At 38.4% G+C, this 11,800-nt stretch overlaps 1 protein-coding gene across 3 annotated transcripts; it reads right to left on the bottom strand.

Annotated features, from left to right (window-relative positions):
* Positions 1 to 403: 403 nt before the first annotated feature.
* On the bottom strand, positions 404 to 9,701 carry LOC139978320 (uncharacterized). Of its 3 annotated transcripts, none has more exons than XM_071988408.1 (3): positions 9,190 to 9,701; positions 5,189 to 5,263; positions 404 to 4,456 (listed from the first exon to the last, which is right to left on the bottom strand). In XM_071988408.1, exons 1-3 carry the CDS (start codon positions 9,250 to 9,252, stop codon positions 3,239 to 3,241), a joined length of 1,356 nt encoding a protein of 451 aa, XP_071844509.1. In that variant the 5' UTR covers positions 9,253 to 9,701; the 3' UTR covers positions 404 to 3,238. The 3 variants fall into 3 exon arrangements, with proteins under 3 accessions (XP_071844509.1, XP_071844500.1, XP_071844519.1); XM_071988399.1 differs by lacking the exon at positions 9,190 to 9,701 and adding an exon at positions 8,763 to 9,170; XM_071988418.1 differs by lacking the exon at positions 9,190 to 9,701 and adding an exon at positions 8,610 to 8,628.
* Positions 9,702 to 11,800: the final 2,099 nt, after the last annotated feature.

Here is an 11,800-nt window from a genome sequence, read left to right as displayed (position 1 = left end):
TGACCAATCAGTGTTCAGGACTCTGAGTATGCTCTGTCACGTCCGAAACATGCGTGATCCCCTCCCCAAACACACGCCAGGTTAAGAACTCCAAATTTTACATTTCTTACTCACAAAAACAATCTTTGTTACAGAAAAATAAAGGTGTAATCAATATAGAAAACCATTATAAACTTATTTATTCGTAACTCACAATGTGATGTCATATTGAGGTTTGTTGACTTGTGTATTAAATGGACATTAAATACTGTCTGTGTTATCTCACAAATGGAAAAGACTCTTCTAAGCTGTTTTGTAAAGTTGTTCATGACAGATATTTCTAATCTACAACACAAACCAAGGATGAAGGTTGGAATTGCTCCCCCTTAAAAAGCAAGAAACAAAAGAGAGACAATAGACAGCATTGTAATAATTTATCATTTTTTCTGCCAATTTTTCATCTAATTAAAGAAAGTTCTCAGTTCTAAAAAAAAAGAAAAAAAAATGTTAACAGAAGAACGAACTTAAAATGAGAATCAAACGGAAAAAAGAAACAATATCATCATGGCGAAATTTTCATGGAAAATACAAAACCTTTCTTGTTCTTCTACCAATTTTTGTTCATATTGTCATTAATTAAACCCTTTGTTAACTATGGAATTGACCGGGGTGTGGTAAACGAGACAAACAAGAAAGCAATTACTGTACCGAGGCAGCTACTTTGCAACACACCGTCGTGACTGGACTGCCAAACTTGACATGAAGTAAAGTTGTTATTTGTTTGGACAGTAGTGTTTCACGCAGTCAAAGGGAGGACACAAATTTTGACATTGTATTACTTGAAGAAAAAAAACCTCTCTTTGAACAATGCATCCATTGTTACACGATTGAGTCTTTTCGGCATACACCACGACTCTTGAAACAATTAGGACTATTATTATCATCTGTAAACCTGTAAATTCTTAAACAAAACTTGGCAGAAAAGGTCCAGTAATATGAAACTATCAATTGCACTGCACTGCACAACACTTGCATGGAAGAGGTATCAGCGTTTCAGAGTGGTTGCAATACTCAGATTTACCCATCGATTTTCAATAAAGCATGAGCCAATGGGGTTTGGAGAGAAAAGAATGGGATATTTGTCCAAACTACAATAATTAAATGCTATATAATTGGGTCTTGTTTTCCCTTATTCCAATCAATGGTGCTTGCCTGGTGACCTTAAGCTTTATCCTGGCTGATGGATACGTTGCACAATGGTTCGAATTTGTGGTGTAAGGTATATCATTTTCAAACGGCATCGAAATGTGTCACAAAAACACACATATGCAGAAATAGGTGTGTGTATGTAATATGTTAGCATACAACTTCTTCCATACCATTAGTAATACTCTCAGTTTTTAAAGAACCTTCTTTAGGAAATAAAACATAACCATAAAGGTCATTCCTTTGGTCCAGTAAGTACACAGCAAGTTCATATGAACCTTGTACCTTTCTTACATAGTCTGTACAGATAGATATGCTATTGAGATCAGTCCAACCATAAAGGTCTTCTATTACAACAAATGTCACTAAAAAATTAACTCTGGCATCTGGTATTGATTGCATTTTACAACAAAAATTCCCTTGAAATATCACACATATACTTTATGAATTAAAGTCCCACTGAGCCAAAAGGGGCATCTTGATATATAACAGAATGCCAGTTTGTGCAAAACTGAATTTAATACCGCATTTAGCTACGCACAGCCTGGAGAAAATCTCAGCTCAATCAAAACTTTTCTTGAATCAATACAATGAACCGAAAATTAGCATAAATAGATAAAGATCACAATTTTTTCTACTTCTTCATCCTCTCCTTCTAAACATCAACACAAAAGCTCTTGTGACACTACTTAAGTTCCTTATATCAGGTGACATTTAATGTATCTGACCATATCTCAATTTGATAATTTGACCAAACCAAAACAAAAGTAATTTATGAAAAAAATCTCAGAATCTTGAAAATGGGTACAACCAAAAAAAGGTAGAAAGTTACAGAAAGAGAGAGAGAGGTATTGACAGAACTTACTGAAGATAATTTCCAACAAAAGTTAACCCTCCACTATCAATATTACAACTGAAAAATGAATAGCATGTTTTACCACCAAATTGGACTTGTAAATAGTTTCTTGGCACACTGACTATTATGAAGTTATACAGTATGAAATAGGCATATTGAAGCTAACAAAATTTATATGACATAAGGCTCACACACAGGTTTTTTTCTTTCACTTTGCAAGTTAAGCTTGCATACTAACAAACAAAAAAACAATTGGTAATAATTGGTCCAACCTTGTAAGGGTTTAGTCTGCCCCTGCTACTGTATGGTCGAAATTGTACCAGGTTACTCTATTCTTTAAGGTTAATTTCCTTGACTTGAGTTACGGCTCTACCTCTAGAGAGGTGGGGGTGGGTGGGGGCGGGGGTGGTAACAGATGTCCCATTTTTCTCTTTAGGGAATTTGTCACATGTCTCTGACAGTCTTCACTACTATGATGTCACTGGGACGTGAATGACGTATCACCATTGCCACGGAAGCGATACAGACGAACGTCAGCCAACATGATCAATAACTGATTGTCAACAACAATTTAATTCTGCAAATACCGGGTTGTGACCTTTTCAAGCTACAAAAGGAACCAATGGGGTCTTAATACTACCAGCAGTTACATTTGACAATAATCAGTGAAGTTGGAAATAAATGAATAAGCAACAATGAGTGACATGGCAGCCATACCCAAGTCTTTCAAAATAGTAAATTCATGTCATGTATAACACATGGCACCTGATCTTGTATCACCTGACTATTGAGCCTATTCAGCAAAGTCACATACAATATTAGTAGACCAAATGTCAAATGTTAACATCACATTGACGGGTGATGCAAGAAGAGAGCAAAGGCCATTTGCGCAATGACTTGTTATGGACGGTAGAAGCAGTTGGATAAAAACTAAATTTTCGATGCTTTCAATCATCACAGACTCTAGGAAGCATAGTGACTGTCTTCTAAATCTGAATTAAACTTCAAATTAACAAGGATGTAAGTACCAGACAAAGGGGCATCTTGTAAGCTGGGGACAAACACCTTAGCACTGCAAAAGTACTACTATAGTTTGCATACCACAATGGAGAGAAAAAATATCCATGATAAATATAAGCTTCGAAGAGAAGCTTAATACTTGAGACCTAGAGAATAGTTTCTATTGTGTTGCTATCGTCAATCGATGCATACATATGGTAGTATATGAAGACTGTTCCCTCCACCGGTGTCTAACACTAAGCAGCTGTCCCAAGAGCTCCACCCTCCGTCGCTGTTGAAGTTTCCGTTCATACCCTCCCAATGTTCATCGTGCAATCTGTTCACGTCCTCGACTTTAACTTCTCTCCTCCTTGTCGTCGACAGATCTTCTTCCTCTACCGGTTCCTCTGCCACTCGGGTGGTGTCGTCTACGATATCGGACATTTGATTACTTCCGTGAGAATGTTGAGAAGAGCCGCTATCCTGAGAAGTAACTGGACTGTCTGGCATGGAGGACATTGTCAGTTCGTCAAGAGTGTCCCGTCTCTCCTCGTCCTCCTTGTCCATGTCAAACAATGACACCTCTCCACTCTCATCGTACGAATCCTGAGTGTTCTCGTCATAACTGACAGATTCCGGGCTTGCTGCTATGACTCTGTGAGGTGATAGTACACTGGTCTGGTTTGTTTCTTCATACCGTAAACTTTGGCTGGGTGAGGAGTCGCCCGCGCTACCGTTCCTCTTACTGCTGCTACTGCTGCTGCCACTATTGATGCCGTGCCTGGCACCTTTGGGAGACTTTTTACTTTGACTAGTTTTTGGTTGATTTTGAGATTGCTTCTTTTCGACTATCCCAACCGCTTTTGTGGCATTAGAAACGACTACCAGTTTATGCAGAGACTTGGTCTCTTTGTTTCCATCGTTGCTCTTAACTTTACTTGATCTCGTCTTTCCTGCTTTTCCGATGACGACTTTTGGCGGACAGCTATCTGTCTGATCGGTTACAGAGTCTTCCCTGCGTTTAATGCCATCTTTAGCTGAATGTTCTTTTGTTTTCTGTTTGGCTGAATCTACGATCTGTTGCTTTTTGGGAGGGCGTTTATCTTCGGGAGAGCTGGTGGCGCTGTCAGGCTTCCTCCTTTTCCGATTTTCTGACTTTGTCTGATCTACCGGTGTGCCACCGGTGGTGACCGGGGTCTGGGATATCAGCGAGCCTGCCTTTGGGGAGGACTTGCTTGCACTCTTCTGTTTCAGCTGTGAGGTTGTAGGACTTCCGCGGCCATCGGCCGGTTTGGATTTGATCGATCCAACAAACTGATTCTTCCATTTTTGGATGAGACGTCGACATCTCTCCCTCAGCTTGTCATCAGTCGAAGCTTTACGAATGTCGTTGACAAGCCTGCCCAGCCTTGTCCCCTGTGAAATGAAAGAAGACAAAATGTCAGTCAATAATTGACTATGTTGAGAACGAGTCCATGTAGAGTCACTCCCATTTAGTTACAAACTTAAAAGGAGACACAAAAGCAAACATCACCTGGAGCTTATATCGTAGAGAGATATTTACAATGCACCACCAGTCAACCGCCCCAAATAATTCATCTTGCTGTCTGAGGCATTTACCAAGGTGTTAATACACTTGGTGTCTGAAGGGTGCCTTGATGCCATCCTCTCTTTGAAAATTGCAAAATAAACTTGACACACTGTTTGACACTTCATAAGTCGTTAGATACAGGCAAACGTTAAGAACCACCAAGCTTGAATGAACACTGTAAAGAATCATTAACCCTTGGCTGGATTATCCAACTGGACAATGAAAAATTATCCTGTTCCAACTCAGGCCAGACCTACAATATAAATCCGTTTTACCTTCTTTCACTATTATTCTGCGCATATCTTCACACATTGCAATAAAGGAGGAAAATTTTTCAGTTCTATTTTCGATTTAATTTCCTCTTGGCAAAATTAGGTGGGTCAGATTTTGTGCAGGATCCGGAAAAATCCAGTTTTGCCCAGATCAAAATAACTTAGATGCTGTGCATCCCTTGCCGCACTAAAGAATAGTATACAGTTGATGCAGAAGAATTATGCAACACTAGATTAAGTCTTTGCCAGGCCCCAGAATAGAGCCTGCAGACTTGCTGTACCTACCTCTAAAGCCTCTTTTGTAAGTGTCATCTTTTCAAGAGCAAGTATTGCCTTTGTAACACCTCCAGTATTAACCACCTGTAAGATTAAGAAAGCAAGATATGGCATCACAGGAATGACCCAAAATTTGAATATTTTGTTTAAAATACAGAATATGGCTGAATAAGCCCTTTTCACACCTTCTCTATTAAATGAGAAGTGACAAAAGTTCAAATGCAATGGTGTTGCCAGATATTTCAATCTTGGGGGGGGGAGGGGGAGGGGGCACAGCACTTAATTAGGGGACACAATGTTTATTTTTGAATGCCGTCCTGGGGAAGGGGAAGGGTTCCCTTTGAAATTTTTTTGATTACTTAAGAGTCCTTAGATGCAATCTGGTGCTATATTTTGCAACTTGAAGTACTTATGTTCCAGAATTTTCAGGTTTAGTCTGTCCAATATTCATGTTTTTAATTGACGCAGATAGAGTTTGTTTGAAGCTCTTTCTTTAACACTACATATTGCATCTAGGGAGCCCAATTTTTTTTTGGGGGGGGCAAGGGCCTCCCCAGCCACCCCTTGCCCTTAGTGGCGCCATAGTTCAAATGCACTTTTTACTGGAAAGGCATGAAATGGCAATGAGGCAAGAAAATCCATTTTCACCTCAACCCCCCCCCCCCCAAATAAATAAAATTGATATTCAATAATGTTATTTATCAACAGACTGAGATAACAGTCTACATGACACACTCTCATGTAGGACATTGGTGAAACCAACTGGTTATTGCTGTGGATGATACTACATTGGATTGACAGATATAATTTCAATGACATATTTTATTAACATTTGAAAGTAAGGTATACTCCTTTAAGGTCATGTGATGCAAGCTGTAATAGACATATATGCAGTGAGATGGAACTGAAAATGGTCACTTCAAAATTAAAAGAAATTACTTTGACTTCCCTACCATATACTTTGCAGTGAATTAATATGCTCAAGTGGCAAAGCTTGAAGATTATCCTTGCAGTTATTTTAAGACTAAATCATGAGGCAGGGCTGCACTGATGTTGGAACAGCTCATCAAAAGTTTCATCGAATGAGCCATGATTGGTTTACAAATCTTTCGGTATCGTGGTAGTCTTGTTCATATTTTTGTACAAAACTCTTGCAGGCTAATGAAAGGTGACCATTTTTTTCAGGAAATCCAAGGACATGATGTTGTTTGCCTTATGTTGATATCAAAAGTCACAGTACTTACAACTTAGTTACCTATGAGTGGTGGAATTTTGAGAACCTCTTACTAATTTTGTTTCATGGTCAAATGACCCAGTAAAGAACACCGCATGTAAGCCATAAAACTTGGAGGTAACTGGAATCACTAATTCAAAAAAAGGGCATTTTCCACATGAATAACAGGCTATGAAATTACTAAATGATATGGGCTGTCTTTTTGTCTGTACAATCTAAATAATCACTGCTTTTACATTCAAGCTGTTTTTTACAAACAGGTCAAATTATTCAGTTCCATTTTATGATTTGAGTGATATTACCAAGGACAGTACATGATGCTAGGACAAGGAAAGGTAAATGAAATACACAGATATCGATGATTTCTGGTCACCAAGTTGTGATACATTGGCAAAGGAGTTTGCTGTATGTGCTACTCATCCAAATTATTCAACAGACATGTATTTGAACCTTTCTGAAGTTGACAAGGGATGATATCTCTGAGGTTAGGTATATATTTTTAGGTTAGAAGTCGGTCTGCCTGTCTTAATTTGTTTTCATATGAATGTCCACTACTTGCTCGTCTAGTATATTTGGTGCGTTACTAACTGGCCTCTGAAGTCATGAAAAAATATGCACAGCTAGCTGTTAATAACTATCTATACCTGAACCTCTTCAAGTCATCCAAAGTACAACACACCAAGATAATGATCAAAGCTTTTCAACTTGTAACGAATGGTGTTTCTTAATTTTCTTTTTATGAAGACTAATATCAGCTAGCAGGGACTTCTTTGGGGCCAAATTTTGTGTAGCAGTTTGAAGTTCCAGTTTTGTCTCTCATACTACTATGATTCATTGGTTCCCGTGTAAACAAAAACACCTATACATCTTTGCACTTTAGCAGCATTTTCTTTCTTTCAAAAAATTGCTTTTCTTTCTTTGTTGCAGACAGTTTTTGCAAAGAATTTTATTGGTTTTATGTTACCTAATTCTGGCTTCTTTGCAAGAAGCAATAACCTTCTGCCACCTGGGAAACAAAGAGATTTCATCACCTTAAGCTATCACACATTGGGGATCGAACCCTATCACCCTCACAGCACCTATGAAGCAACTCATGGTTCTTCCTTCATTTTCTACTACAATCATGCTATTGGAGAGGATTGACAAATTTATGGAATGTTCTTGTGAATTCCAAGTGACCTCTGATGTGAATAATTCACAGACTTCTGTATGTGAACTGCATTTTCTGGTGGCTTGATTTCAGTAAGTCCAACCACAAAATATCTTGACTAGAGTCAACACTGAAAATGACTGAACAAACAACCATCTTTAAGAAAGCTGATATCTGAAGTTTCTTTTCTTGTTTTCTGGTCACTTCGCCCAACAACCATTTCACCCCACTGATCCATCCTACCTGCTAACAATTTCGGAACGTTTCCTTAGTAAATTGAAAATAATAATATAAAACCTGTCTGTTATATTTAAGTATAATATTTAATCAATGTTGGTCGAATTGACCATGCTGGTTGGGCGAAATGACCAACAAGGTTGGGCGATATGGTAAGTTTGGGCGAAATGGCAGTTGGGCGAAATGGTTGTTGGGCGAAGTGACCAGCTTCCGTTTAATTGACATGATCTTGCTATTCAAATTCACTTTAAACAACAAACCTTTAGCATGCCTACTTATTATGAAATATTTCTGTTCTGATATTTACATCAGAAGGTTAGACTGATTTGACAACGACGACACAAAGACTAACTTTTATTGCAACAGTGAATTTCTTGAAAGTTTGCACATGTATGTTAATCCGGCATCAGTCTGGCCAATTGACATGCTAGGCATTTGCAAAATGTATAACCTTCACCCTTAACTTATTAGCCCATCTTTCTGTTCTTGCCCCCAAAAAAGTATCCTTGCAAACATGTCATCACATAACCTACTGCCATGGTGGGCCTTGGCCCAAAGTTAGGCCTAGACATGCTTTACACATATAGGCCTAATAATACTGTCAGTAACACTGAATAGCCTAACATTACAGTAACACTGTACAACTATATGTATATATCTAAATACATTGACTGTTTCTACCACTACCAGTATTACTAGTCTTGCTAATGGAGGATGAAAACATCGTGTGTTGACTTTGTCTAGTTCAAATCTAAACTGCAGTTAATGTTGGATCCAGTTTTACTGTAATCGAACTAAAATCACTCTACCATGTTAGGCTAGGCACTGTACAAAACATTAGGCCTACACTATGTGCATAACTAACAGTTCGGCCTAGCCTTAATTTACATTGTACAGCGACAAGCGCTGTTACTAGGCTTGCAGTAGAAATACAGTACAAAGCTGCAGGATAAGTTTTACACCTTTGCCCTGCATGCGAGATTGCAGCACAAACTACGCATGCGTCCTACACTGTCGCTCATTTGGTCTGTGATTGGGTCAACAGTCATTCTGCAACGAGCGAGCCGCCTGTCTACATGGAATACACATCTCGCGATCTTTGAAACGCACATTTGAAAATGCCTTCGTTTGCAGTGCTGCGAGGATAGAAGGTAACCGATTGCTTATATATTTAATCACGGGTAATTAATCTTCGATTCTGTGGGACGATTCTGGTCAAATATGGTCTCCTTGGTAATTTACAGAACCTTGAATTTTGGCGATCGGCTCCACCCGACGGCCATTTTGTTCCTGTACATTTTCAGTGGACGACACAATCACGCAACGGCGGTCTCACATTAATGACCAAAACTTGACATTTTCAAGTTGTTCAACCCTAAAATAGCTTACTTTGGCATCCTTATCGATAGACTTGAGCAGTAGCTCCCGAATTTGGGCAGGGCTGGACGTCATCTGACCGAAGACGGCCGTCCAAGGAGAACCAAAGTGGAGGGCATCCCTCACGTGTAAGTGGAGACCATCTCACTGACAAGTAGTGTGTATATGTACTGCTAGCGTTGCAAAGTATGTTGGGTAATTCGGCTTCCTTGTGACGTCATTAGCTGTATTGCCGTTCGCGGGAGTTGTAGATTTCGCGATGTTATTGATGATACGAACACTTCAGATTGACTTCGTTAGGTGTAGCAATTATGTTTTTGTAGTTTCCTTTGAGACATTACCAGTAAAAGCGTTGGAGTTCATTTTGGTGGTTACAAGTAGTGCAACTTAGGTGTATGCCTGCTTAGTTTAACATTTTAGGTATATCAGGTCAATATTTTGTGTAGAAAACAATATTTAACTCAAAGTGAGACATGTCAAGGCTTGGTAAAGCAGGAAAACTAAGTGAGGGTGTTAAACAACATTTCATGTTATGTGAATGTGATGGCCTAGGCCTATATAGTTAAGCTACTATGACTACCATGAATAATGAAGCAAAGTTCAAGTTAACTTGCTGCTGAATTTTAACACAGCATCCGAATAATTAGGTTATATCATTAGTTTGCACAACATTGGGCTCTGTTATCTAGAAACTTAGAAAAGTACAAGCCAAGTTAGGTAAGTATAGTACTAGGCCAAAGCCTGCATATGTCCTTAATTATATGCTAATAAAAGTTGAATAGTTTGGCTGTTGAGACATTCTTAACAATCTAACTCAAGCTGAGTCCAGGACTCCACAACATCATGCATTATTCCACATAAATTAAATAGCCTGACAAGGTTTTGCTGTATGATAGGCCAAGGTTCTCATTTAATTGGTAGAGCAGTGTCTCTTACATGCAAATAAGGCCTGCAGTAGGAAGACAGCCAATGTAATTTTCGAATACATTTGCCTCATCTTTAGAAAATAAAAGATCAATGTATTTGTCTTCAATCAGGATGTACACATAAGTTGGGCAGTAGCTCTTTACAGATTGATGTCACATAACATGGTTGGATTTTGGGGAAGAACCTAAGGGGATATCAGTGTCAATCAAACTTTCAGGGGTTTGTTACCCTTAGTAACATGTCATAGATTCATAGTCCAGTAATTTTTGCTATGTGAAGGTCAGAGCCTTCTCACCTGTTAGAATAAGCTACTGTGACAGGGACAAGATATTAACTCCAAAACCCACAGAAATCATAGTTTACAGTAGTTCAGCTATACTGTTTCATCCAATTCTCCTCATTTCAGAATTTGAGAGCTTCAACAAAACAACTGACTTCATCATATTAACACTTTCTCATGTACAATCACTAGTGTTTGCACTAGAGCACTGGTACATCCCGGATCCTAATTAGTTACCCGAATCCTATGCAAAGTTTGATTTTTTTTAGGAAAACCGATGGTTAGACAAAATTTTCCTATTGACTTAGTGTGGTGTTAGGCTACCATGAGTTCAAAGACAGCAGCAATAATGAAAGTATTCCATGGGTATCTTATAACTGTGTCACAATTTCACAAATAAACGGATGGTTAGGATAGATTTTCCCATTGACTTAGTGTGGTGTTAGGCTCCCTTGTGGTCGAAGATAACAGCAATAATGAACTATTCTTCCATAGATATCTTATAACTGTGTCACAATTTCAGCGAATAAACAGATGGGTAGGCTATATTTCCCCTTGACTTAATGTGGTGTTAGGAAGAAATTAGAAGAATTCTCACAATTATTATTTTTTTATTCGTTTAAAAATATTTCATAGAAGGAAAGACTTACAAGGTAATTTACAAGATGTTACTAACTTACTTATGGAGTATAGACGGGATAACTAAAAAATAATAATCGCAAGTGGCTTTTATCAAACGTTTACTCCAAATGCGATCAAATTGCTGGAATCGCGCAATCCCGCGGCTATTGCAAACCCTGGGCCTGCACAATAGATAGTAGTAGTAAAAACTGTTTAAGAGCTAAGTTGGATATTCATATAAGGTTGGGAGCAATCATAAGTAGTGGCGGCAGTGCAATGTTAATTATATGAAGTGAATGAAAGGAACAAAAGCAAATAGAAATTATTGAAGAAAGTTTTATACCTTGTCTTACACCTATTTGAACATGAAAACATCAGTGGAGAATATAATTCATTGCATCTAATATTCAATTTCTTGAAAAGGGCGATACACGAGGGTTCCCGATTTTTGGACCCGTGTAAACACTAAGAATCACCTTCAGGTACAACAGTCATTTGTAAGACTAAGATTCTGCTTAGAATTTTGAATGTTTACAAAAATGAGTCCATTATCATTAATTTGCCTCTCAAAGTAACGAATGCTCTCCTACTGTAGTGTACTGTAATGTACAGGTAACATGGAATGTGCAGTAGAAGTCACAATAAAAACAATCACTTGCACAGCTGCAGTGCTGTACATGCTTGCTACAGTTTGTCTGTGAAAGAGGTGTAATACCAAGAAGGTATTGCATCTACAGAAAGGGATTTTCATTTGCTGTAATCAACAGGTTTTTCAGTGAATAAATACTATTTTGA

The sequence above is a fragment of the Apostichopus japonicus genome, chromosome 2 (genome assembly GCF_037975245.1).
Source record: "Apostichopus japonicus isolate 1M-3 chromosome 2, ASM3797524v1, whole genome shotgun sequence".
Lineage (NCBI taxonomy): Eukaryota > Metazoa > Echinodermata > Holothuroidea > Aspidochirotida > Stichopodidae > Apostichopus > Apostichopus japonicus.
This window is presented reverse-complemented; position numbering and strand designations above follow the sequence as displayed.